This window comes from Tarenaya hassleriana, unplaced genomic scaffold (assembly GCF_000463585.1).
Source record: "Tarenaya hassleriana unplaced genomic scaffold, ASM46358v1 Cleome3, whole genome shotgun sequence".
NCBI lineage: Eukaryota > Viridiplantae > Streptophyta > Magnoliopsida > Brassicales > Cleomaceae > Tarenaya > Tarenaya hassleriana.
Genome location: NW_010966177.1, coordinates 2,179,025 through 2,203,963, shown reverse-complemented (window position 1 = coordinate 2,203,963; position 24,939 = coordinate 2,179,025). Strand labels below are relative to the sequence as shown.

The window sequence follows — 24,939 nt, the reverse complement described above, 5'->3', positions numbered from 1 at the left end:
TTCCGATTTTGCGGGCAAGTGGGTTTTCCACTTGCCTTTGATAATATATATTATATTTGACATGGGTAAAGGATCAAGACAAATTAGACCACCACGAGTATATAAATATATAGAGAGAGAGGAGTAAAATAAATATATAAATCATTCGCCGGATCTTCTGTAACCTGATCATTATATTGAGATGAAAATGCATCTTGAACCATCTCAATATATGAATTTGGCTGATCATAGACATCAGTATTTCTCACAGATATATTCTCATCAGAAATTTGAAACGTCTCATCATGATAAACCCAGACGTAATAGTTAGAGACAAAACCTTTTTTCCATAGATGTCTCATCACAACTTCTGGAACTTATTCTTTCTCGTTTTTACATCTTCGGCACAGACAATATATCTTTCCTCTCTGAAGAAAAATATGTTGATTTGTTGCAAACTCCAAAAAATTAGTCAATCTTTCTTCGTAATGCGTAGATACATTACCCGTAGAAGGATTTACTCTTTTCGTACATCCATTTTCTTGAGTAATAAATATTGTTATTACTCGACGCCATTTTTTGAGTTTTTTCTTCGGGTGCAAAAGTGAAGGAGGGTGTGGTGTGGTATAAAGAAAATAGAGTGACGCAAATTCGTCACTAAAATAAAAAATAGTGACGCAATTGCGTCACCAACAAAAGAAAATGGTGACGCAATTTCGTCACTAAGAATGACGCATTTTCGTCACCACAATATTAGTGACGAAATTGCGTCAGCAAAAATGAATGACGCAATAGCGTCACCAAATAGTGATGCAAGGGTGACGCACGGGTGACGAAATTTCCACGCGTTATTTGGCGACACAGTTTTGCGTCATAACTGCATCACCAAATGGTGATGCTTTTTTTGCGTCACCATTTGCGTCACAAAAACGTCACTACTGCGTCACCATTTGCGTCACAAAAACGCCACTACTGCGTCACCTTTTCGTGTTTTATTGTAGTGAAAGTGGTAAAAATTTAAGTTGATAAAAAAAGATATATACGTAACAATAAAGATCTAAATCTAACTGTAAACTAATGCGTAATAACATAACGAGTATTTAAATTTAAATTTTATATTATAAATTTGATTGGATGATTATATATATACATATATAGGTTAAAAGGGATGATGATAATAATCTGAATATATATATTAAAACAGGAGCAGCCGTGGCAATGACAGGACAGCTTCGTCCCACATGCAAAACACAGAACAAAGATTTTTTTTTGTAAAATATTGTTTTTGTCATTACCAATCTCAATCATTGCAAGATCTTTGCAACGTTAGGACTCTCAAAGTTTGGAAATTTCGTATTCAAGGACAGTTTTCATAAATATCTTCATAAATGTGTACACTTCATCGTGCACCTATAAATACCCCCCGAAATCTCCACAACTCATCGAACCCACCAACCAAAAAACACAAAAAGCTCGACCTTTCTCTATATTCTCGATCTGCAAGAGAGAGAGAGAGAGGGAATGGCGATTCAGGAATATAGAGATGCGGAGAGGGGTGAGATAGCAAATGGGGCTGAGGATTTGGAGAAGCCATTGATGATGGCGGCGAAGAAAGTGGTGGAAGACGATGAGAGTAGCGTTGAGATTGAGGAAGAACAACGAAATGGGTCTGTGTCGATGGTCCTGTTGAGCACTTTTGTTGCTGTTTGTGGATCCTTTGAGTTCGGATCTTGCGTAAGTGACTCTCCCTCTCAATCAGAGGTTTCCGAAAATGGAAACACCGATCGTATTCTCCAACTAAAATTCTCATTTCATCGACTCTTTTGGAAGGTTGGATACTCTGCGCCGACTCAGTCTGCCATTAGGCAAGATCTCCATCTCTCCCTCGCAGAGGTTTGTGTCTCCAATTTCTACATATGCCTCTGTCTGAATCAGAATCTCTTGTTTTAATTTGTCCAACTTATTGTGTGTGTGTGTGTATATATAGATTTGGGCATATGATACCAAACATATTGTCTTCAATATGCATGCAGTTCTCCATGTTTGGCTCCGTACTGACAATTGGCGCCATGCTTGGTGCTGTTACAAGTGGGAGGATCTCTGATTTTTCAGGCCGAAAAGGGGTAATTCTGCGCGATTTTGAAACGGGGTTTTAACCCTAATAACCCACTTGGGTCGCAGCAATTTCAGGGTACACCACCGAAAAAAAAAAAAATTGCGACCTTATTACGACTAATATATAACTAATATACAACTAAAATAAGAGTAGTTTTGCGTCGTATATATGTTGTATATTAGTTATATATTAGTCGTAATAAGGTCGCAAATTTTATTTTTTTTTCGGTGGTGTACACTGAAATTGCTGCGACCCAAGTGGGTTATTTGAGTAATATTCCCTTTTGAAACCAAGCGTCCAAAATGGGATTAAATTTCGTACCAACTTTAATTCTTAAAACCATAATAATATGGAGTTATATATACATAGAACTAAAAAGCTCGTATCTATCTTTGTCGGAACCAGGCCATGAGAACGTCTGCATGCTTCTGCATCACAGGGTGGCTTGCTGTATTCTTCTCCAAGGTATATAATTAATCACACAGAGATTATTACATATATATATATATATATAATACTTGTAAGATATGTGTATATATATATATATACATACATACACGTAATTGCTGACTATTGGTCAAAGATAGGTTGATATGTACAAGTACTCCACCAGGTTATCTGTAATTGTGGTTTTATGGTAAAAAATAATCACCATAGAGAAACTTTAATTTTACTATAAAATTGGTCAAACTGTAGAATATAATTACAACTATGCCATTGCATGGTGCATGCAGGAGGCTATGTTACTTGACATTGGAAGGTTCTTCACCGGATATGGTATTGGGGTTTTCTCGTACGCGGTAATTTACCTTAAAACTAAACCTACCTTTTTTTTTCATTCTTTTAAAAATCAATTTTTTTTTTATTGTTCCATTAGATCTAACAGTGATTTATTTTTTTTTTCTCACTTTTTTGCCATTCTTTTTGTCATGTGAAAGCTCTTTGATATTTTCAACCATTGTGAATAAACATATAAACAGGTCCCCGTCTACATTGCCGAGATCTCCCCAAAGAACCTCAGAGGAGGACTCACAACACTCAACCAGCTCATGATCGTGATCGGCTCGTCGGTTTCTTTCGTGATCGGAGCTCTCATAACGTGGAAAACCCTCGCCCTCACCGGTGATAATTTCAATCCAATCGAATCTGCAATTCTGTTTTCTGTTAGTGTTTCTTTCAAGATTCATGTAAGAAGAACGAGTTCTTGTAACTGAGTTTGGTTTTTTTTGGGGGGGTTTGGTCTGAAGGTCTTGTTCCATGCCTGGTTCTTCTCTTTGGCCTCTGTTTCGTCCCCGAGTCCCCCAGATGGCTAGTATGATTCTCTGTTACCTTACTTGACTCGCAAGTTACGTGTTTCGCCGCATCAGCTTAACCTTTTCAGTGCTCTGTTTTTTTCAGGCGAAGGTCGGCCGGGAGAAAGAGTTCCATATCGCGTTGCAGAAGCTTCGTGGGAGAGAAGCGGATATAACCCGCGAAGCAGCTGAGATCCAAGTGTCGATCGAAGCCCTCGAGATTCTTCCCAAAGCAAGAATCCGAGATCTAGCCTCGAAGAAATACGTTCGTCCTGTCATCGTAAGTCACTCGGATGCCTCGGATTTTCGTATCATGACTACGCATTTCCAGATTCTTCAGAGATTAAAACATGTTTTACACACATGTGGTGGTTGTTTTTTTTTCTCAGATTGGAGTGGCGCTGATGGTGTTCCAGCAGTTCGTGGGCATTAACGGGATTGGATTCTACGCTAGCGAAACATTTGTGCAAGCGGGTACCTAAAAATCTAAATCTTTTTGTTGTCTCCGATCAGAACCGAACAACGTCGTCTCCATACTTCATCTGCTTTCAATTTGCAGGTCTTTCTTCTGGTAAACTTGGAACCATCGCTATAGCTTGTGTTCAGGTGCTTAACATTGACCCTTTTCACTGAAATGTTCCGGGGAGAACGGTTATTTTCGTTACATTTTAACCGATTGAATCTAAAAACCGGTTGCTGACAGATCCCAATCACCGTTCTTGGAACAATATTGATCGATAAGTCGGGAAGACGTCCCCTTATAATGGTAAGTTCTTTAGCTCTCTCATCATTTCAGAGAAATGCCTGCGCTTTCTCTTGAAATTCAGATCGAAACCAATCTTATATTATTTACACCGCAGATTTCAGCTGCTGGTTTATTCGCAGGCTGCGTCCTGACGGGCACATCTTTCTACCTCAAGGTCTGTAGTAATGGAGTCATCACACCAGTCTCTTCGAACTTTAACGTTGAATTGTGATGTTAGTTTTGTGATCTGTTTGGATTCAGGGACAAGGCCTGTTGCTTGAATGGGTGCCAGTCTTGGCTGTAGGTGGTGTATTGGTGAGTAAACCGAGTTTATGTTAATACGGAACGAACTCAAGAACTGATTCCTCTACGAGGTTTTAACGATTAGAACGGGGCCGATTTCTTCTGTTCAGATCTACATAGCCGCGTTCTCCATCGGGATGGGACCTGTTCCTTGGGTGATAATGTCAGAGGTGAGTAGAATAGGGTTTACTTGTTCCGGAAGCGATAAAGGATCGTGCTTGACATTGATCGATATGGCAGATATTTCCGATCAATGTGAAGGGGATAGCAGGAAGCTTGGTGGTACTGGTGAACTGGTCTGGTGCTTGGGCTGTTTCCTACACTTTCAACTTCCTCATGAGTTGGAGCTCTCCATGTAATGAAAACCCTAAACCCTTCAAAGCTCAAAGCTCAAACCCTAAATCCAAAGTACAAAGAATATCTATTACCATTTCTCTGAGTTCAAAGCTCTGTTTTTTTTTTTTGTGAAGGTACATTCTACATGTACTCCGCTTTCGCGTTGATGACAATTCTCTTCGTGGGGAAGATGGTGCCTGAGACAAAAGGAAAGACGCTCGAAGAGATCCAAGCTTGCCTTCGCAGAGAAACAGTGGCATAAACCAAGATCCGATCTATTGTCCTGAGGGAATCAGAAACCAAATTCTCTTTCTGTCTTTGGCCGGAGAATCGATTAATGGCTCGATTAATCGCCGGAGAAATCGGAAAACCGTTGGAAGTCGTGAAGATTCCGAAGGCGTCGGCGTGTTTGGAGCTTTTTGTCTGAAATGATTTATTGTAGTTTAGTTTTGTTTCAGTGGTCCCTTTGTTCTTTTTGTTAGGTTTCACAGAGGAATAAAACATCAACAGCTGGCTTCTTCTTCTTCTTGTCCGAAATTACGAAATTGACCCTGAGATTTGGGATTGCGTGATGATGACGTGGGTGGTCGGATTTTTTTTTTTTTTTTTAATTTAAATTTTCCTGTTCCGCTGCGTTTCTTCTCGCGCAATCCGGTTTCTGGAAGAGGACGGAGAGTGTGAAGAGTAACGATGGCGTCTTCTTCTTCGTCTTCGTCGTCGCCGTCAACGGCGAGAATCTGGTTCCGGATGGTGGTTTCGATCGCGTTAATGGCGGTTTTGTTCTACGTCGGCCGTCCTCTTTACTGGAAGATCTCCGCCACTGTCCACGACATCCCCCAGAACAAGCAGTCCGTTAGAGAAGGCACTCATTCTCTCTCTCTCTCCCACCATGGATCTTCCTTCTTCGGAATGTGAACCACGTACGTGATCGGTGGTGTTTGGTTACAGGTATATCGCAGGTCGAGTACGAGGCGCAGAAATCGGCCGGATGTTATGACGGCGAGTCGGATTCAGGCCTCCGTGATGATCGGACCAAGAACTCGTCCGCCGCACCACCGCCGCCCGGAGGCTTCTCATCGCCGGAGCTCAGTAAGAAACCTTCACAAAAATGGTTGGCCAAGTGTTTAAACACAACTGCTTTTATAGTTTCTATTACAGACCATGCCAAAACGGTCAACCTACAAATCTTGGAATCAACTTTCTTATTTTAGTATTTTAAATCACAATATATATATATATATATATATATATATATATATATAAACATAACGTCCGTATTAGATACTGTTCAGAGATTTTCTTTATCTGTGATTAATAAAAAAACTAAGTCAAAAACCATTTTGGTCAACTGAATGTTACTCCCCGGCGATTCTACTGGAAGATCCCCGCCACTGTCCACGACATCCCCCAGAACAAGCAGTCCGTTAGAGAAGGCACTCATTCTCTCTCTCTCTCCCACCATGGATCTTCCTTCTTCGGAATGTGAACCACGTACGTGATCGGTGGTGTTTGGTTACAGGTATATCGCAGGTCGAGTACGAGGCGCAGAAATCGGCCGGATGTTATGACGGCGAGTCGGATTCAGGCCTCCGTGATGATCGGACCAAGAACTCGTCCGCCGCACCACCGCCGCCCGGAGGCTTCTCATCGCCGGAGCTCAGTAAGAAACCTTCACAAAAATGGTTGGCCAAGTGTTTAAACACAACTGCTTTTATAGTTTCTATTACAGACCATGCCAAAACGGTCAACCTACAAATCTTGGAATCAACTTTCTTATTTTAGTATTTTAAATCACAATATATATATATATATATATATATATATATATATATAAACATAACGTCCGTATTAGATACTGTTCAGAGATTTTCTTTATCTGTGATTAATAAAAAAACTAAGTCAAAAACCATTTTGGTCAACTGAAATCGGATAACTCCAAGAATTTCCTAGAGAAGGCAGAGATTTGGGTCAATTTGTGAATGGTCAAATCGGACATGAACATCACAAAACATGAAAATAATCCAAAGAGACCAAAAATTCCCATTTAGATAAAAAAAAAAAATCCTTGAAGGGTTTTTAATTTGTGACATAAAATCATGTTCATTGAACCAAAAAAAAAAAATTTGGGATGGTTCGTTAGAGTGGTAACGGTTCTCGTGTTCGTATTAATTAGGACCGTACCTCACTGGTTGTGCTCTGTCAGGTCCGAACCATCGCATCCTGCTGGATACGGATCTCGACACGGACGATATCTTGGCCCTCTTGTACCTCTTGAAGCTCAACAGATCGGAATTCAATCTCGATGTGATCATTCTCTACTGTTTCGTCGTCATGGCTTGCTCAAAGATTATGCGAAGTCTTGATTATATGCTGTCGTTTCAGGGGATTACGATCAATGCGAATGCATGGACCGACGCAGGGCATGCAGTGAATCAAGTGTACGACGTTCTGTACATGATGGGTCGGGACGATATCGACGTCGGAGTCGGAGGTGAAGGCGGCATTCTCGACGACGGTACTGTTCGTCCTGACGTCGGTGGTTACCTTCCCATCATCGATCAGGTTTTTTCCACCTCTGTTTCCAGAGATATATATAAAAATGGCAGATACCCGATTAGGGTTTTTTTTAATGTTTAAAAACTTTTGCAGGGGATGACAACGACAGGAGGTTGCAGGTTCAGACAGGCCATTCCCAAAGGTCTTGGAGGACGTCTCGACACCGACACCAACTTCGGTTTGCGAAAACGGTTTCTTCCGCAGGTCTAGCCCTAAACCTAAACCCTGAATCTATTCCGTCATTTCTCTTTTGCCTTCTCACTTGTGTTTTCTAATTCTTGTGAAACAGGGAAGTAGAAGATACACACCAATTCATCAGCCAACTGCTCAACAGCTGCTGATCGAAAAAGTCTCGAAAGGTCCGGTATCGATTCTGATGATCGGAGCTCACACGAATATCGCGCTGTTCATGTTGTCGAATCCTAGTCTGAAGCGAAACATCAAACACATATACGTGATGGGAGGCAGTGTACGATGTACTAGTAGTTACTGTCCCAAGAACTCGAGTTCTTGCGAGCGCAGAGGTTGCGGGAATTTGTTCACTGGCGGCTCCTCCAATCCCTACGCCGAGTTCAATATGTTTGCAGATCCTTTCGCTGCGTATCAGGTATAGTGTGTTCCCAAACCGTGGGAACTACTGGTTTGGTTTTGTCTGAACATTAACCTAACTGTTGTTAATGTACGTTCATACAGGTGTTTCGTTCGGGTGTTCCAATAACTCTTGTTCCGTTGGATGCAACGAACACAGTGCCAGTAACGGAGAAGTTGTTCGAGGCATTCGAGATGAACCAGAGCACTTACGAAGCTCAATACGCTTTCTTGTCCCTCGAAACTTCCGTTGGACCATATTTATCAGCAATGGTAACTTCCAATAACTGATTTTTCAAGATATATCCCGGTAGGGGTGAGTAAAAAACAACAAGTGAAAATCGGGTATTTGCGGGTGCCGATACCCGATTTTTGAAAACTTTGGATATACTATTTTTTTCGGATATATCCGACTCCTGATCCATCCTAGACGAAACACTACTGCGTTTTTGACAGAGCTACTTCATGTGGGACTCATTCACGGCCGGTGTAGCCGTCTCATTAATGCGTAATTCAGGCAAGAATGACGGTGAAAACGATTTTGCCGAGATGGAGTACATGAACATAACCATCGTAACTTCCAACAAACCTTTTGGAATATCCGACGGCTCGAATCCCTTCTTCGACAACTGGAGATTTCCAAAGTTCAACCTTACCCGAGGCGGAGTTCACAGCGGCCATGTTCAGACAGGTCTCCACGATCCGTTCTGCATTTCAAAGGATTCGGAAGGGAAATGTCAGGTCGGATTTCGTTACTGTAAGAAACAGATTTTCTGTTTTTCATGCCGAAATAAAATCATCTGTAACTGGAAAGCGGTGAAAACAGGACGGTTACACGAGAGAGACTTCAGGGTCGGATTCTGTAAGTGTTCTTGTTGCCACGAAAGCGAAACCGAACAAAGACAGCACAAGTGAACTCGACAGAGAGTTTTATGTCAGCTTCTTGGAAGTAAGTGTACAATTGTACACATATATATATAAAGCACGCATATATATATATGTGTATGTGTATATGTACATGTATATGAACAGTTCGAGTGTGTTCTTGTCTGTGTCAACAGGTTCTGAACAGGCCTGAGCAAACAGCTAGGTTTAACTTCTCAACCCAGTTTCCATATTACAGAGAAGAATATTACATACCAGATTTCAGCAAAAGACAGAAGGGAAAGCCAGTTGTGTTGGATATGGACATGAGCCCTGGAGATTTCCTCTCTCTCTTCTTCCTCCTGAAGGTTCCTGTTGAAATCTTCGACTTGAAGGTAAGTTCTTCAACGGAAAGGCGAACACTTTTCGCCAAATTCCAGAACTTTCTACCAGATCAATCTGGGTCTGAAAAACTTTGATTATGATTCGTCTCCAGGCGATAATGGTGAGTCCGACGGGATGGGCAAATGCGGCGACGGTCGACGTCGTGTACGACGTGCTTCACATGATGGGTCGCGATGACATTCCGGTGGGTCTCGGCGATGTGTTCGCCGTCAACCAATCGGACCCAAATTTTCCGACGGCCGGAGACTGCAAGTACGAGAAAGCTGTTCCTCAAGGCTACGGCGGATTTCTCGACTCCGACACTCTCTACGGCCTTGCCCGTGACCTCCCCAGAAGCCCTCGACGGTATTTTGATACTTGATTAACAGATTTCAACATTGATATGTAAAAATTTTCCGACTTTATTAAAACCCACCGCAAAAAAAAAAAAAAAAAAAAACAAACCCCGTCTTTTTAGATACACAGCAGAAAACAGAGCGCCAAGGAACAAGGACCGGCCTGATCTCCGACAACCTCTGGCACTTGAAGTGTGGGAAAATGTGGTGAAGTCTTTGGATAAAGGATCGAAGATCACAGTTCTTACAAATGGACCGTTAACTACTTTAGCCAAAATCATCTCATCTGAGAAAAATTCAACTTCTGTAATCAAGGTAAGGCTTATTACGGTTATCCGACCACATCAAGATCCGAGTTTTTGGATATGTAATAAAAGGACATTTGTTTCGCAGGAGGTTTGCATCGTCGGAGGACATATAAACCATAATGAGACAGACGAAGGAAACGTCTTCACGATCCCTTCGAACAAATACTCCGAATTCAACATGTTTCTTGATCCTTTGGCCGCAAAGATCGTTCTCGAATCCGACCTGAACATAACGCTCATTCCACTAGCGACGCAAAGACGGTTGAACTCGCTCGAAACGATGCTTAATGGATTCCGATTTGCGAGGAAAACACCGGAGGCTTTGTTTGTACAGAGCTTGCTGACGAGGTTTCATGAACTTCATCAGAATCACCACAGATACCAACATATGGTAAAGCCTCTTTGATCCTATATAGGACTGGACGATGGATACTAGAATCCACGGTATCTATGAGTACCAGAATCCCGTTCCAAGAACGTTTGTTGCTTATTGCAGGACATGTTCTTGGGGGAGATCCTGGGAGCAGTGTTCTTAGGAGCTGATGACACAGCATTAAAGCGACAAGTACAAGCCGAGAATGTCAAGGTCATTGTCCAAGGCAATGAGTCGACAGATGGTCGGATTCTGATCGACAGAGTTCATGGAAAACGGGTAAACGTGCTGGAAAAAGTAGATACGGAAGCGTACTATGAGATTTTTGCTTCTCGACTCAGCGACGAGAAACAATCAGCAGTCATAGGAAGCTTCGACGAACAGAAGAAGAGATGGAACACACCACCACCGCGTCTAAGCTTAGATGCCTCAAAGATTTGGACATCTTGACAGCGTTTCTCTTCTGACAGCAACATGAACTACGTTTCTATGTTTGGTTCTTCTGAAAGTTCTCCACTCTACTAGGTGGTTCTCTCTAGCCAGGAAATCGGAACCTATGTATAGTTTGCAAATAGGAAACGAAGACTAACCTGGGAGTTTATAAACACTTTCGTTCCAAATCTCCTGAGAAATCGATAAATCTTGACTGAAGTGAAGGACATAAAACATTAGACACGAGTGAGAAAAAAAATCCTCAGGCGGTGATGATCATAAACGATGAAAGTTCTCCAGACAAAACATGGAAATGACACAGAAGAACTCTAACAAGCCTTGCAGCTATGTCTACATGACCCAGGAAGTTCAGCAGTTCCGACCATATACTCAGGGTTCTTAGTGCACTCACCTAGCATCGCCCATCTCTCGCAGCTCTCGTTCAGATCCGTGCAATTCCCTCCATGGGACACGATCTTATCGAACGAATCCACATGGATCCACTTGGTCGCTGACCATTTCTCACCTTCTATCACGGGGCAGCCTCCATGGAGGCTCATGGGGTCTGGAATTGCGTCCGGATGGAGGTTGAAGAACAACAATGCGTCGCCCTTCTTTGGTTTCACTGAAAATATTTGACGGGAGTTTTCTTGTTTAGCTGATTATGATTTCATAACTTTCTCTAGGAAAAGGGAGCTATGATTCTTTATGTTACTCACCGGCGATTCCTTTCTTTGCACAATCTGAAAGGTCCTCTTTGTTGTGATCAGAAAGCTTGCGCCGAAGAGGTTCCTGCTCGGTAAGGTCCATAGAAAGTCCAATCATTGCATGAGAGATGGACCGAACACCTCTGATTTATGTATAGAACATAATAGAGTACCAAAAGAGGATATAGAAAGGAAAACGTCAAATTCAGTGAAATCTGTATACAGACCTCTGCTTCGGGGAAAACAGTTTCTCCACCTTTCGTGACATTGGATAGATACATGAGAACCGTAGCTATGCGGTGTCCACCACGGGCGATGTTGACTTTGTCGTGAAAGTAGTCAAAATGAGCATCGTATTTTTGGCCGTGCTCATATCTCAGTACCTGAATGTCTTCTCCATTTTCTGTCACAGAAAAAGGAGAGCACTTTCATAATTATCTACCGATAATTTAGAGAATCCAAGGTGTCGTGAACAGGCACAGAGATTTCCTGAAATGGAATGCTCCATTCTCTTCGTTTCCATGTCTATTGTATTTGAAAATCATATTTTCCATTCTAGATAAACAGAGAGGAAATGGAAAAAGGAATTCAGCCCGACTGAGAATGTATTATTGTTTTACCTTTTGGGAGAAATGTCCATGTAGAGATCTTGTCCTCTATACCAGAAACAATAGGATCCTGCAAATCACCAATGAAGGCTTCAAACGATCCAGTAGCGTACTACCATTATCACTACTATGACGCAGTTGTGACAGATCTGAATCATTCGCTCCCTAACTTAGGGTTACTAAGTAATGCAACAAAGTACGAAACATTCATACATGATCGATTTACCAAGATCTAACATTTACAGACAGGTACTATGACTGCCATAGTATTGAAAACCTTTACGAAGCTCTAAGCAACAATGATGGATCAAATACAATCTCGGGGTTGTTCCGGAAAGATCTGTCCTTGGAAGGATTGCTGTCGAGGAATTCTAAATTTATCAAACCCAGTTCATATAATCAAGATCCATATTCGCAAGGACAACCATCAAGGTTGGTTTAAAGCCATTTGTATCTAACACTAATGTTCCTTTCAGAATTCAAAGAGAAATCTAGTTTATCTGTGAACAGTTCTAAATTTGTCAACAAAGTAAGAGAAGAAAATCCACACCTTTGCTTTAGAGATGAACGTGCCGGAGCTTGTCCGAACCTCACTAAGCTTGCTCTCTCCGCTGTTGTTGTCCGCAACCGCAGATCTCTTCAGCTCCGATTTCGCCTTTTGAACAATCCCAACGAAACATCGAAGTCAGCATATAGTAATTAAGCGAAAAACTTTCCCAGTTTAGCTCAAAACCAATGTATGATAGGACAAACTTCGAACTCACAAGAGAGATCAGATGATCGCATTCCAGGTCCGTAAGGAAACCTTCGTACACAAACGCCCTGTAAAAAGACAACATCGAATTTCTTCCGATTATTCGACCAAAACACGAAATGTCCGACATCGTAACAAGTTTTTCGCCTTTTTAAACAGTGATCGAGGAGGAGGAAGAACAAACCTAGGTTTCCACGAAACTTGTTTGACTTTGGAAGGATTGATGATGGCGCTCGGAGAGCTGATCAGAGAAGTTGAAGATTGAAGCAGGAGGAAGATGACGACAGACAGCAACAATTCGCGGCGCGACATCGTCGTCGCTTCGGATCGCAGATGCCGAGAGTCGGTAGAACGAGAGCGAGAGCGCGAGAGACAGAGAGAGAGAGGGCGACAACATGCGCGCACGTCGATGTGCGCTTTCTTCTTCATCTAAGACTAATGAATATAAAAATATAAAATAGTTCTTTTTTTTTTGTAAAAATATAAAATAGTTTATAATATACATATAATTTAGTTGTAACGATTAATCATGTAAGAAGTAATACGAATTATGTTATTCCTTTTTTTTTGATCCAGTGTTTTTTTTTTAACAAAAGCAAAACACCTCTTACACTGTGATAATCCGAAATACAAGACGTATAACAACAATAGTTCAAAACAAAACAAAAAAAGGAAAAAAAAGAGAGCAAAACATCCTCAATAAAACAGAAAATACACGAAGGCAACCATACAACACTCTTTGGACAACAATGAATGAACCCTTCAAAGTTTCCATCTTTTCCCCTGTTCTGCGCTCTGCATGTGGAACACTTACGTATACATATGTACGTATACGGTATGCGTACGTGCGTATACGTTGTCGGAACGGCTAAAAGGGAAGAAGCTACGATGCTTGCGTGTCGTTAGACACTCCAAGAACAGTCTCCATATGTCGTCTGAGATCGTTCAAGTACCTAGTGGAGTTGTATTCTTCTGCGTCCAAGAGTTCCTCCGAATATGTTCTTTGCAGTTTGGAATTCTGTCTTTCTTTTAGCCCGTCTAAACTGCTCTTGTCTCCCCTTAGAATCTGCACCACCTGCAATAAACATATATATACACACACATCCACTCATCACAAAGTCATTAAGCTTTAGAAAAGAGTTTGTATATCCATGTTTTGAAAACTCTTTTAGGTTTGGAGATATGCCTGGCTCATTTGAGGCCGATTCATGGAAGATTGGTGTATACACAACGATGCTGTGAATACAAGACGGCTCAACTCTTCCACATCGTAGTCATCTCCAAGCATAGGATCTACGAGTTGCTTGATCTTGTTCTCTGTAATCAATGGCTTGGCCTGCGAGAAAACAACCTCAAATCATAAAAAAATCATCGATAAATTCTACTTCATGTATAGTTTTAGTTGCTAACTTAATCACGAGATTGATTTTTGACGATTAACTTCACATACCCACATCACCAGGCTATGTTGTGAGCTGTCCAGTGCTTGTTTTCCGGTAATGAGCTCAAGAAGAAGCACACCGTATGCATATACGTCTGTTTTCTCGTCGACTATACCGTGCATGAAGAACTCTGGTGGAAGGTAACTGAAAACGAGGAGAAGAAAATGGATTAAACGAGGGATATTTGCCAAGCTTCTCTATATACGTATATGATGTTCATCTAAAAGGATTACAAACCCGAATGTGCCTTCGACTTTTGATACAGTATGGTGAGTCCATTGATCTGGAAGCCATTTCGCTAGCCCGAAATCTGAGATCTGTAGTTGAAGTCGGAAGGAGATTACCATCAAGTTAAAAATTAAAGTGATTCAGGTCTATAGAATCTGAAACAATATCAAAGTTTCTCTTTGCTGTTTATTCGGTCATACCTGAGGTTCAAAGTTCTCTGTGAGAAGAATGTTAGAAGCCTTAATGTCTTTGTGAATGATCCTTCTCTGACAGCCTTCATGGAGATAGTAAAGTCCTTCTGCAGTTCCAAAAGCAACTCTGTACCTGATGCCCCAATTCAATTTCTCCTTCGGCCCTGCAAGTGAACGTTAAACGATCAAGAACCCTTTCGAGCATCGCGTATTTCTAGCAACCGAGATGCATTAGAATGCGTATTCTCGGCATTAGAATCTTTTAGACGTGACGAAGAAAAGAGAGGATGAACCATAGAGCAAAGAAGCGAGGCTTCCATTGGGAGACAACTCGAGAACAAGGTGCATTCCTCCTTCGACGCTATATCCAATGAGCTTAGCGATGTTTGGATGATCGACATGAACTATTATCCCCAATTCGGAGAGGTAATCCATAGTCATCTCCTCGGCCGAACCTCTCGTCAGTCTCTTGATCGCCACAATCTGTCCGTCTGGCATCTGTCCCTTGTACACCTCTGCATATCCTCCTTCTCCGATCAGATTCTCTGCAGCACAAACAATATCAGAAAAAAAGGATTCGAAACAACATTATGCTACTGATCTTGCCGATTCTTGAAACTTTACCACGGCTAAAGGAATTTGTAGCGGCTTGAATATCGGCAAGAGAGAAGTTTCTCCAGGTGGGTTTGAAGTAGAACAAGTCGTCGGTGTCCAATGCAGAAGCAGGAAGGACAGGGACCATGTCATCGCGGATGCGTTTGCTTTTGCGTCTGGTCAATTTGGGAATGCTTTTCAAAGGTGGGAACGTGTTGAATGGCATTGCGGACGATCCTTTCTTCAGAAGACGGACGAAGCCACGCCAGTGACCGTTGTTTGGTCCAAAAGGAGATTGAGATTGACCTTCTGAGTCTGAAGTGCTCACCACCGAAGAGGCCGGTTCTGATTCTCCGTTTCTCGAGAACTCGTCTTCCGAGTCGTGTTTGAAGTAAGTAGTGTTCTCCTCCTCAGGACACAGTGATGCCAAATCTGGTTAAAAAAAAACAATGAGATTGTGTTTGATCAGTGCGTTGATGGTGTCCTGTTCTAGAAAGTTTGAAGATTGTGTTTGCATCAAGAAAATGAGAAAAAAAAAATCTGAAATCTCGACTATTCTAGTAATGTTGACCATGAGAAGAGAAGGAATCAGAGAAACCGGCCCGGAATCTCCTAGCTGAGACAGGAGTTGTTTGTTTAGAACGATTCTCTGAATCCATGTCCTGGAATCTGGCACTGCAAGATCACAATATATGTCAGATCTTTAAGATCAATTCAATACGCTGTGTAGAAACTTGGGGAGGAAGAAACAAAGGAGACAGAGCTAAACTAGCTGACAATCTGAGATCAATGCAGTTCGATCACCGAGAAAAAAAAGCAGTAGGAATCAGAAAACTCGCCAATGATCAAACTTTTTGTTTCGATTCTTCTAAAAGACAATCGTTGCGTGGTCATTGCATGACCAGTCTGCAGAACAATGAAACAGAGCAAAGCATACATAAACGTGACATGAAAATCTTACAAAAAACCCCATGTAACAAGAGCAAAAGATTGTGCCGGAACTCCTCTCTGAGCGACATTGTATCGAACACCTTGAACGGATCATCGGATCAAAGGGAAAAAGGACACGACACAACAAGATCGTATAGTTTCCTCTGTAAGCAACAGTTTCTCAGATTTTCTCAGCAACCAAACAGAAATCAACCAAAACGAGGAAAAAGCACCATCGTATCAGACACCTTGAACAAGACATTGAAAACAGAGAGGGGGGGGCACAAAGTGCGGAAATAGCGAAACACCATATGGAACAGAGAAATTAGAAGAAAAAAAAATTACCAAGACGATTGGGAAGAGGGAGGAAGAGTCTCAGAGTGTCGAACGTCATCCATGGGTTCTCAGACAAAGAGAGAGGAGGGAATGAGAGGAGAGTGGCGAGGAGAGACACAACAGAAACACAGAGAAAGGAGCGGGAGGCATGTCATGTCGGATTACAGGTATTGCTTCCTCTTGAGGCCTCATGTTTTCTCTCCTTTGACTAAATCTTTCTCCATTTTTCCTCGTAACTCGCCTTTTCTTTTGGACGCTTTGTCTCCTCTGTTAATTATCCATCTCTCCTTTTTTTGTTAAATAAATAAAATAAATCGGCCAATTAATTTTAGCAAAAATCCCATTTCTTTTTATTTCTCAAAACATAATTATGCCACGAGAATATTCCATGTAGGGGCTGTTTGATTATATTTGATGACCCTCTCTAATTAAGGAAGTGAAACTAAGATTCATATGGTTCTTGGATTCATGTGTTACAACTTTGTTATATGCCACGTGGCATATGTTTAAATGTCCGTTTATAATTTTTTTAATGTCACGTTCTAATTAGTTTATGTTATGTCCCTTTTCTATGCGCAAAACATACATCCCGAGCACTTCTCCATTTTGTTGTTATGGACTTCGACTTAGTTGACATACATGTATGTGTAAATGACTTCATATATATATATATATTTATATATCATATGCTAAAAGTTATTGAAAAACATATATATATATATATTATATCATATGTATTTATATTATAATAATAAGCTTATTGAAAAAAAAAGTTGTAATTGAAAATGAAAATTTTTATTTCCAATTTTTAATATGGGCCACATAACCCATAAGATTATATTACGTAACATAAAGCCCAAAATGAAACTATAGGCCCAAACTAGTCACGGGAGGTGTAAAAAAATTGATAAGCTATAAGACGGCGTCGCTTTTTCAGAATAAGAACGGAGCGCGGCAGAGAGAACTCCTTGTGAACCGGTTTCGGAGCCAAGCCGGCGAAATTATTGTACGAAGTCTGACGACGACGACGACGACGACGACGAAGGAGAAGCAGAGCAATAACAATGGCGTTCAGGCCTTTCGGGAGGGATGTAGGGCCGTCTACGAACCCGAAGGCTTCTCCTTTCACGTCGTTCGGCTCCTCCCCTCCTGCTGTTCCCTCCAGGTGCGTTTTTGATTGCGTGATATGTGCATATGCTTTGTTTTCACGATCGAGTATTCATGGATTCCTAAGCTTTCTAGGTTGATTTTGCGTTACGGATCTTGTGCGTTCTCGCTTTTTTCTTGGTTTTCGAACAGTTGAATTTAAATTCGAGCTTGTTTCTGACGTTCGATTGAGGTGTTTAGGGTTTTAAAATGACTGATAAACCTGTTAAGGTGAGGAGTATGCTGATTTTGGTTATGGAATTGTGTTTTATTATTATATGGTCTAGTTAGCTCTGAGCTTCATGAGGTAGTTCAGGTACTCGCTGGAAATTGGATTTGTTTGGTTATTTGTGTTGAGTGAGCTGCTTGTTTCTTTATTTTGCTGTCCTCTCAGTTTTTTTTTTTTTTTTTTTGAGGAGTATGCTGATTTTGGTTATGGAATTGTGTTTTATTATTATATGGTCTAGTTAGCTCTGAGCTTCATGAGGTAGTTCAGGTACTCGCTGGAAATTGGATTTGTTTGGTTATTTGTGTTGAGTGAGCTGCTTGTTACTTTATTTTGCTGTCCTCTCAGTTTTTTTTTTTTTTTTTTTTTTTTTTTTTTTTTTTTTTTTTTTTTTTTTTTTTTTTTTTTTTTTTTTTTTTTTTTTTTTTTTTTTTTTTTTTTTTTTTTTGCGTCTATCCACAGATACTAACCTTGCTTACTGGGGTTTTCATTTACAGTGGTCCCCTTACTCAGCGAGCACAGCCTCTGGCTTTTCAAAACCCTTCACCCTCTGCGGCACAACCTTACCGGCCTGTTGAAATTCAGAGGTTAGATAATCTCGATTTTCTTGCTGATTTGGTTTCTCTTTCGTCTCTTTTTCTCAGCTTTTTTGTACCTTTAGAATATCATAGTAGATAGTATGTCCAGGTCAAATGTGTTTGATTCAGGAATCAGGACAGCAGGTGATGGGCAGAGTTGACTTGTCTTATTTTCTTGAGAGTTAGTTGATTAAGCTCCCAAAATGTTGGTTTAGATTCTTGATCGAGTTGTCTGAATGCTTGCTACCCTGAAAATCACAGCAGAACTGGAACTTATTGTTGATATGTTTTTCAGGAGTCCTGAACTAGTTAATAGAACGCCATCGCCTCCTTTGACCTTTCTGAATCCTAGCCCCGTTGCAAGACCTCACCGATCTCCTGGAGCCCATGGGTAACTATCTGCCGCATACAGTTCCCACCTAGAAAAACATCATAATGAGCCGCTTGGTTATAGTGTCAATGTTACAATGTACATGTAGGAAATATTTGAATTGCCCATGCTAGAAAGAATGACAGTAAAAAGAAGGGAAGAAAGAGGTGGACTTTACTCCCCTTTTAAAGGCCTAATACATATAGTTTTTGATATGAATGCAGTGGTCTAGGAGCTCCAAATAGATTTCCATCTCCTAATGTGGCTTATCAATATTCTCCTAGTCCTTATCAAGCTGCTGGAGTTCAGAGGTTAGAATCCTTGCCTTTTACTTCTGCTTAATTTTCCCACAAATTGCTCAAAGTACTTCATACATTTTGTTTCCGCACAATCAAGGTCTTTCTCGATGGAACATGGTGAACAAAATGTAGCTGCTTCTCCACCTAGTGCATCGTATGTTCTCTCCAGAAGTTATGGAAGCGATGCTGCTGTGATTGGTCGATTACAAGATCCTAGACGAAAAAGGTCATTTATGCCATTTCCTTTATATAAATATAATCTACGAGATGCTGAGCAACCTCCTTCGCTATGAAATAATCTGTCTGTTCTACATCACTATCTTTTTCTTAGCAAATGCTCTAGTGTTTTTAGGCCTTAAGTAGAACTTTTTTTTTTGCCAGATTGTGTGATTATTTTACCCTTTTGTTCAAATTTGGGAGCTTCTCTTTATATTAAAATGCTGGGAATTTGAGTTGAGATTTTTCCTGCTAGGCGATTATGTTTGTCCAATCTAGTAATGCTTGCATGAGATGACAACTCACAAATTCTGCATTTATTTTGCAGCCGTCCAGATCATTCTCCTGATAAGAATTTTGGTTTTCCTCAAAGAAAGCAATTGGCAATGTCGGGTTTTGAGAATGGCCAGTCTGTGGATGATTTTCAACTTCCATCTAGCCAAACCTGCAAGTAAGTTTTTTCACCTGTTCACTCTTGTACTTCGTCTTAAGTAATGCTAGATTGGTTTACTTCAATTGATGCCTGGAGAAGTTCTTCTGTTCGTTGCTCCTAAAACTATCATGAAAATATCTTGCATATTTTAAAACTATCATGAAAATATCTTGCATATTTTAAAACTATCATGAAAATATCTTGCATATTTTGTGTTGTGATCGACAGTGATTTGAACCATCAAGGAGCCGTTTGCTTCATTCCATTTTGATTTCGGTACAGATTTTCTTGCTGATTTCCATGAATCTCGTTTCATGAAACATTTTGTAATTCCTGTGCAGGCGTTCTCCATCCTCTGCAGAGGCTAATCTTGTAAGGTTTAAGAGCAATGCTCGCCAGGTGACCCACGTAGATATATCCCCAAACCCGTCTTACCCAGATTCCTATGAAGTAGCTGAAATTCAGGTTGCTGCGAGAAGAAAGCCCTCTCCAGCAGCACCATCGAATAGAGTTTTACAAGATAACTCCAGATTGCCTCAAAATGATTCTAGAAGGTAGCTATATGAAGTTTACGTATTTTGAAACCTCACTATTTGTTTCTTTTTTGTTTCTCCTTATTTTAGCTGTATATATGAAAGGCACAAGTAATCAAGATTCGAAATATGTCATACATGCTAAAGTTGTTTGACGAGTCAGATAAATTTCATCTTCACCTTCGATTCGAAGGAACCCCTAGCAAAATCTTTGCTACTAATTTGTGAAATCATGCTTATGTCTCTTGTCGTTTTATCCTCCTTTCTCTCTCTAGTTGCATGTGTTTGTAAATTGCTCTTAGGCTAGCGTGCTGCTTCTATGTTAGGGTTTCAAATCCCCCTGGAATGGGCACAAGGATACATAATACTTTGAGAAGTTCAGACTCTGTACCTCCTGCACAGTCATCATTTATGAACAGTTCTTTGAATCAAACTAGGAAGACTACTGTCTCACCTGCGGCGAAAAGAACAAGATCTCCTCCTCTTCTTTCAATAGAAGAGGCTGTCCAGGGAAACTCTGGTCTTTCTCAAGATGGTACTGAACGGTAAATCGTTAAAATGCATAGTATATACTCTTAAAAGGATATGTCAACCACTCTCAGTTATCTTTTCTGAACTATTTGTCTGTTCTACAGAGAAGAACAAGCCAAAGCAAAAAGACTTGCTCGTTTCAAGGCTGAATTGGAGCCTATGGCAGTCCGATCTGTTGAGGCTCAAGATACTAAACCACTTGTCAATAGAACTATGAAGCCTCTGAGGAATAAACAAAATTTCAGTTCTCTGGAATCAAACAGAGATGCCCTGAATGGAGATGCACTGCTTGAGCATGAAAGTTCGGAGCAGTCTTCTATTATTGGGTTATGCCCTGATATGTGTCCTGGTAAGTTTAGTCTTAGATCAAGCTTGTGGAAATACTGAGTGTTTTGGCTTTCATTTGTTTTATGCCCTGTATATGATGAGGAAACAAGGGCTCTTGAATCTACTTCTATGTGGCCCATAACTGTGAGAACTGAAAATCTAGTTCTACAGATGATTTGATGCAAGAATGAATTTATTGATGGAATCGATCTTCATCATTTGCAGAGTCAGAACGGGAGGAAAGAGAAAGAAAGGGTGACTTGGACAAACACGAACGTGTGAATGGTGATCGGAACCAGACTAGCAAATACATTGCTGTGAAGAAAGTAAATTCGTGATTTATTCAGCTCAATTAACTGTTTTATTCTTTTCATAGATGTCTTAACTACGATGCCCAAGTGCTGTGATGGTTTCTTACGCATTGGTCTGATGCAGTATAACAGGACAGCTGAGCGAGAAGCAATATTGATACGGCCGATGCCAATCCTGCAGAAGACAATGGATTATCTGCTAAGTTTGCTAGACCAATCTTATGATGACAACTTTCTTCGCCTTTACAATTTCTTATGGGATAGGATGAGAGCTATTCGAATGGATCTAAGGATGCAACACATTTTTAATGAGGAAGCTATCATTATGCTGGAGCAAATGGTATTACTTTCTGGCATTCTGTAGAACTCTTGGGATAGGACGATTTGCCACATTCTATCGTTGGTGTTTGCTCCTTACACTGGATGCTTGTGTTGATTTTCTTGTGACAGATAAGACTTCACATAATTGCAATGCATGAATTATGTGAATATACTAAAGGAGAGGGCTTTTCGGAGGGATTCGATGCACACCTGAATATTGAGCAGATGAACAAGACATCAGTTGAGTTGTTTCAAATGTATGATGACCATGGGAAGAAAGGAATAAATATTACTACAGAGAAAGAATTTCGTGGCTATTATGCCCTTCTCAAACTCGACAAACATCCTGGTTATAAGGTAAGTCATGTGTAATTTGAAATATCATCATGATTTTTGTGTACATTTTGCATCTAAAAATGTGCTGTTCCTGTTAGGTTGAACCTGCAGAACTTTCACTTGAGCTTGCAAAGATGACTCCAGAAATCAGGCAAACTTCAGAAGTTCTCTTTGCCCGCGATGTAGCAAGGTTGTTCCTTTACTTTTCTTTCTGGATGTTGTTTTTATGAATTTGATCTAATCAACTAAATCATCCGGATAACAGAGCTTGTAGAACTGGCAACTTTATTGCATTCTTCCGCCTTGCGAGGAAAGCAAGCTATCTTCAAGCATGCCTAATGCATGCTCATTTTGCCAAGGTAGGCAATTTTTAGTGTTCAAGCTAGGACATAGTTTTCTGGTAATGTTGGTTTTGATTATTTCGCAAAGATCTAATTGAGTTTCTATTTTTACCAGCTAAGAACTCAGGCACTTGCTTCTTTGCACTCGAGTCTCCTAAATAATCAGGGTCTTCCAGTCTCTGATGTTTCAAAGTGGATAGGAATGGAGGTATCCATTCGCTATTCTCTCTTTCTTTCTCTCTCTATTTCTCTGTGACGGGGAAATTGGTAGTGGTCTTACATTGTTTCTTCTGGTGATTGAATCTAGGAAGAGGACATTGAAACTCTATTGGAGTTTCATGGGTTTTCAATTAAAGAATTTGATGAGCCTTACATGATGAAGGATGGACCATTTCTTCACGTTGAAGAGGATTATCCGACAAAGTGTTCAAAACTTGTTCACCTGAAAAAGTCAAGAACCATCATGGAAGATGTGTTTGTTCCCTCTTCGTCGATTTCATCACTGTGTGAAGCTGCTGAAGAGTATCTGCCGGGTATTACCACCCATGGTCCTGCTGCACTTCCTGCCCAAACTCTTACAAGACAAACTCCTTTGCCTGTCGTTGATAAAGAAATGACTGACACTAAGACTTTCGCCTTACCGGAGGAACCCAAGCCAGTAGCTCCAGAGATTATAAAACCAAAAGTGGATCAACAGAAACAAGATGACCTTGGGGGAGCTGGCGGATTTCACTTCTCCTGGAAATTCTCCTCTCCTCCTCTTGGTTCTCCTATATTTCCTCCGGCTGAAATCCAGAATCTGAAGAAACAAAGTAATGATCATCGAAATGGTGTTTTTCCTGGGGAAATTAAGCTTCCTTTTGCAGGGGATATGCCAATGAATCTGATGTCTGGATCAGCTGTGCTACAAAGTTCTCCGAAGTCTATGCCAATGGAGATAGTGCCCATTACTTCCATCCCAGAGAATTCATCGCCTAGAGAAAATAGTTATAGTTTGGATGATGCATTGGCTGCAAATGGGACGATGAGTATCACAGAAGAGGAATTCGAGGACAACGACAACGGGGTAATCACAAATCACTATGATGAGGAAGTAGCCAGTGCAAAACTCAGGTTGATGATAAGGTATTGCAGCTTCCCATATAGGTTTTGATCATTATTTTAGGTTATTGATCTGACTTAATACTAACTGTTCATTGGATCTATACTTGACAGATTATGGAAGCGGTGGTCTTCACGTCAGAGAGAATCTCGTGAGCATAGGCAGCTAGCAGCCATAGCTGCACTGAGTTCACTAACGCTGGGCCCTCCTATCCAGTTCAACAAAAACGATGTGAGTTTTTAGTTCTGCACTTTCCTTGTCTATCAAACTGCCGGATCATGCAATCGCACTTTCTCTCATAGTGTCTGCATGCATATGTTTACCAGTGAACAAAACAAAGTTTTGTTAGCATCTACTGTTGATATTTGATAATAAAAAACTACTCTTCTTTCGTTGTGCAGCAACCAAGAGCGTCTGGTGAGATTAACATTGATCAAGCAATGAGGAAGAGGCTCAAGAAACATGAACAATCATGGTCAAGACTGAACATATCAGATGTGATAGCTGATATACTAAGTGAACGAAATCTGGACTCAAAATGTGTTTGCTGGAAGCTCATCTTATGCACTCAGATGAAACCAGTAAATGCAGCACCTTCTACAGATGGGGTTATGCATTCAACGGCCAGCCAATGGCTATTGTCAAAACTTACACCCGGCAAAGAAGATAATCTCCTGGATGACAATTTGCTGCTTTCAGCCCCTGGCATTTCAGTATGGAGTAAGTGGGTTTCAAGTGGATCTGATTTGGATTTGACATGCTGTCTATCTGTAGCTACTGATATCGAAGCCAATGATGATCTTCTCAAGACAACACTCGGTGCAAGTGCTGTTCTTTTCCTTGTGTCTACTGACATCCCTTGGAATCTCCAGAGACAACAGCTGAACAGCCTTCTTACTTCAGTACCTCCTGGTTCATACCTTCCCCTTCTCATCGTAATCAACTCCTGCAACGGAGATAGCATGGATATTGTTTTGGAGCTGGGCCTTGATGAAATCGACAAATCGAGGATATCTGCCTTTTCAGTTGTTTCTCTCTATAAGAAGGCCAAGATGGGACACGAAGATCAGTTTTTCAGTGATAAGCGGTTAAGAGACGGGCTAAAATGGCTGGCAAGCAATTCGCCTCTGCAGCCGAACCTTCACCGTGTTAAACCACGTGAACTTGTTCTGACCCATTTGAGTTTTACACTGGAGTTGCTTAAGACGATGCCAGATCAGGAAGTTGGTCCAAACCTCTGCATTTCGGCATTCAACGATGCCTTGGATCAATCAAAAGGAAACATTTGCTCTGCCGTCGAAGCAAACGCGGTAGGTTGGCCATGTCCAGAGATCGAGTTACTGGAGGATCAGAGAAGAGAAGGTTCAATCGTGAAGCGGTATCTTCCAGTCCCAGGCTGGAGCTCAGCAGAGAGCATTGAACCGCTCTTCCGCCTTGCGAGGAAAGC

General features: G+C 40.9%; 5 protein-coding genes across 9 annotated transcripts in view; 3 read left to right on the top strand and 2 right to left on the bottom strand.

Annotated features, from left to right (window-relative positions):
• Positions 1-1,413: 1,413 nt before the first annotated feature.
• LOC104818834 (sugar transporter ERD6-like 16) lies at positions 1,414-5,295 on the top strand. Its single transcript, XM_010548608.2, has 16 exons — positions 1,414-1,713; positions 1,810-1,872; positions 2,013-2,102; positions 2,501-2,560; positions 2,830-2,895; positions 3,076-3,217; positions 3,343-3,407; positions 3,494-3,667; positions 3,777-3,861; positions 3,947-3,993; positions 4,091-4,153; positions 4,248-4,307; positions 4,394-4,447; positions 4,546-4,605; positions 4,676-4,790; positions 4,906-5,295. Exons 1-16 carry the CDS (start codon positions 1,501-1,503, stop codon positions 5,031-5,033), a joined length of 1,485 nt encoding a protein of 494 aa, XP_010546910.1. The 5' UTR covers positions 1,414-1,500; the 3' UTR covers positions 5,034-5,295.
• A 113-nt stretch (positions 5,296-5,408) lies between these two features.
• Positions 5,409-10,689, top strand: LOC104818832. 2 transcript variants are annotated; one of them, XM_010548604.1, is made up of 14 exons: positions 5,409-5,633; positions 5,720-5,860; positions 6,975-7,075; positions 7,154-7,333; positions 7,421-7,531; positions 7,617-7,934; positions 8,021-8,188; positions 8,372-8,656; positions 8,742-8,864; positions 8,977-9,174; positions 9,276-9,529; positions 9,642-9,834; positions 9,913-10,218; positions 10,324-10,689. In XM_010548604.1, the coding sequence occupies exons 1-14, from the start codon at positions 5,462-5,464 to the stop codon at positions 10,648-10,650; spliced, it is 2,877 nt and encodes a 958-aa protein (XP_010546906.1). In that variant the 5' UTR covers positions 5,409-5,461; the 3' UTR covers positions 10,651-10,689. The 2 variants fall into 2 exon arrangements, with proteins under 2 accessions (XP_010546906.1, XP_010546907.1); XM_010548605.1 differs by lacking the exons at positions 5,409-5,633; positions 5,720-5,860 and adding exons at positions 6,150-6,204; positions 6,291-6,431.
• A 190-nt stretch (positions 10,690-10,879) lies between these two features.
• On the bottom strand, positions 10,880-13,111 carry LOC104818833 (probable prolyl 4-hydroxylase 4). The gene is made up of 7 exons (XM_010548607.1): positions 12,886-13,111; positions 12,712-12,769; positions 12,498-12,602; positions 11,960-12,017; positions 11,567-11,742; positions 11,352-11,424; positions 10,880-11,257 (listed from the first exon to the last, which is right to left on the bottom strand). The coding sequence occupies exons 1-7, from the start codon at positions 13,011-13,013 to the stop codon at positions 10,962-10,964; spliced, it is 894 nt and encodes a 297-aa protein (XP_010546909.1). The 5' UTR covers positions 13,014-13,111; the 3' UTR covers positions 10,880-10,961.
• Positions 13,112-13,279: 168 nt separating this feature from the next.
• Positions 13,280-16,635, bottom strand: LOC104818831 (receptor-like cytosolic serine/threonine-protein kinase RBK2). The gene is made up of 9 exons (XM_010548603.1): positions 16,432-16,635; positions 15,728-15,831; positions 15,187-15,588; positions 14,856-15,107; positions 14,572-14,726; positions 14,381-14,460; positions 14,152-14,287; positions 13,888-14,037; positions 13,280-13,776 (listed from the first exon to the last, which is right to left on the bottom strand). Exons 1-9 carry the CDS (start codon positions 16,482-16,484, stop codon positions 13,585-13,587), a joined length of 1,524 nt encoding a protein of 507 aa, XP_010546905.1. The 5' UTR covers positions 16,485-16,635; the 3' UTR covers positions 13,280-13,584.
• Positions 16,636-17,378: 743 nt separating this feature from the next.
• Positions 17,379-24,939, top strand: part of LOC104818830 (SAC3 family protein B) — an 8,762-nt gene continuing 1,201 nt past the window's right edge. Inside the window, exons 1-18 of one of the 4 annotated variants that reach the window (XM_010548602.1) lie at positions 17,379-17,587; positions 18,292-18,381; positions 18,668-18,763; positions 18,967-19,053; positions 19,139-19,267; positions 19,586-19,708; positions 20,032-20,244; positions 20,661-20,768; positions 20,859-21,103; positions 21,307-21,407; positions 21,517-21,732; positions 21,843-22,070; positions 22,148-22,239; positions 22,315-22,408; positions 22,506-22,598; positions 22,698-23,515; positions 23,606-23,723; positions 23,894-24,912. In XM_010548602.1, the coding sequence (XP_010546904.1) occupies positions 17,487-17,587; positions 18,292-18,381; positions 18,668-18,763; positions 18,967-19,053; positions 19,139-19,267; positions 19,586-19,708; positions 20,032-20,244; positions 20,661-20,768; positions 20,859-21,103; positions 21,307-21,407; positions 21,517-21,732; positions 21,843-22,070; positions 22,148-22,239; positions 22,315-22,408; positions 22,506-22,598; positions 22,698-23,515; positions 23,606-23,723; positions 23,894-24,912 (3,971 nt within the window). In that variant the 5' untranslated portion in view covers positions 17,379-17,486. Of the gene's footprint in view, positions 17,588-18,291; positions 18,382-18,667; positions 18,764-18,966; positions 19,054-19,138; positions 19,268-19,585; positions 19,709-20,031; positions 20,245-20,549; positions 20,769-20,858; positions 21,104-21,306; positions 21,408-21,516; positions 21,733-21,842; positions 22,071-22,147; positions 22,240-22,314; positions 22,409-22,505; positions 22,599-22,697; positions 23,516-23,605; positions 23,724-23,893; positions 24,913-24,939 lie in introns of those variants that run through there. The other 3 variants (XM_010548601.1, XM_019203199.1, XM_019203200.1) reach the window with 3 other exon arrangements.

Excerpts from the sequence above, each read along its gene's own strand:
- LOC104818834 (XM_010548608.2), top strand. The coding sequence starts at position 1,501 with ATGGCGATTCAGGAATATAGAGATGCGGAGAGGGGTGAGATAGCAAAT. Across the intron at positions 1,714-1,809 it reads CCTTTGAGTTCGGATCTTGC|GTTGGATACTCTGCGCCGAC; the intron begins GTAAGTGACTCT and ends CTCTTTTGGAAG. Across the intron at positions 4,448-4,545 it reads TGGCTGTAGGTGGTGTATTG|ATCTACATAGCCGCGTTCTC; the intron begins GTGAGTAAACCG and ends TCTTCTGTTCAG.
- LOC104818832 (XM_010548604.1), top strand. The coding sequence starts at position 5,462 with ATGGCGTCTTCTTCTTCGTCTTCGTCGTCGCCGTCAACGGCGAGAATC. Across the intron at positions 8,865-8,976 it reads TTTATGTCAGCTTCTTGGAA|GTTCTGAACAGGCCTGAGCA; the intron begins GTAAGTGTACAA and ends CTGTGTCAACAG. Across the intron at positions 10,219-10,323 it reads ACCACAGATACCAACATATG|GACATGTTCTTGGGGGAGAT; the intron begins GTAAAGCCTCTT and ends TGCTTATTGCAG.
- LOC104818833 (XM_010548607.1), bottom strand. The coding sequence starts at position 13,013 with ATGTCGCGCCGCGAATTGTTGCTGTCTGTCGTCATCTTCCTCCTGCTT. Across the intron at positions 12,603-12,711 it reads GCGATCATCTGATCTCTCTT|GCGAAATCGGAGCTGAAGAG; the intron begins GTGAGTTCGAAG and ends ATTGTTCAAAAG. Across the intron at positions 11,425-11,566 it reads CTGTTTTCCCCGAAGCAGAG|GAACCTCTTCGGCGCAAGCT; the intron begins GTCTGTATACAG and ends CTTACCGAGCAG.
- LOC104818831 (XM_010548603.1), bottom strand. The coding sequence starts at position 16,484 with ATGGATGACGTTCGACACTCTGAGACTCTTCCTCCCTCTTCCCAATCG. Across the intron at positions 14,727-14,855 it reads CCTCGCTTCTTTGCTCTATG|GGCCGAAGGAGAAATTGAAT; the intron begins GTTCATCCTCTC and ends GTTCACTTGCAG. Across the intron at positions 14,038-14,151 it reads AACATAGCCTGGTGATGTGG|GCCAAGCCATTGATTACAGA; the intron begins GTATGTGAAGTT and ends GTTTTCTCGCAG.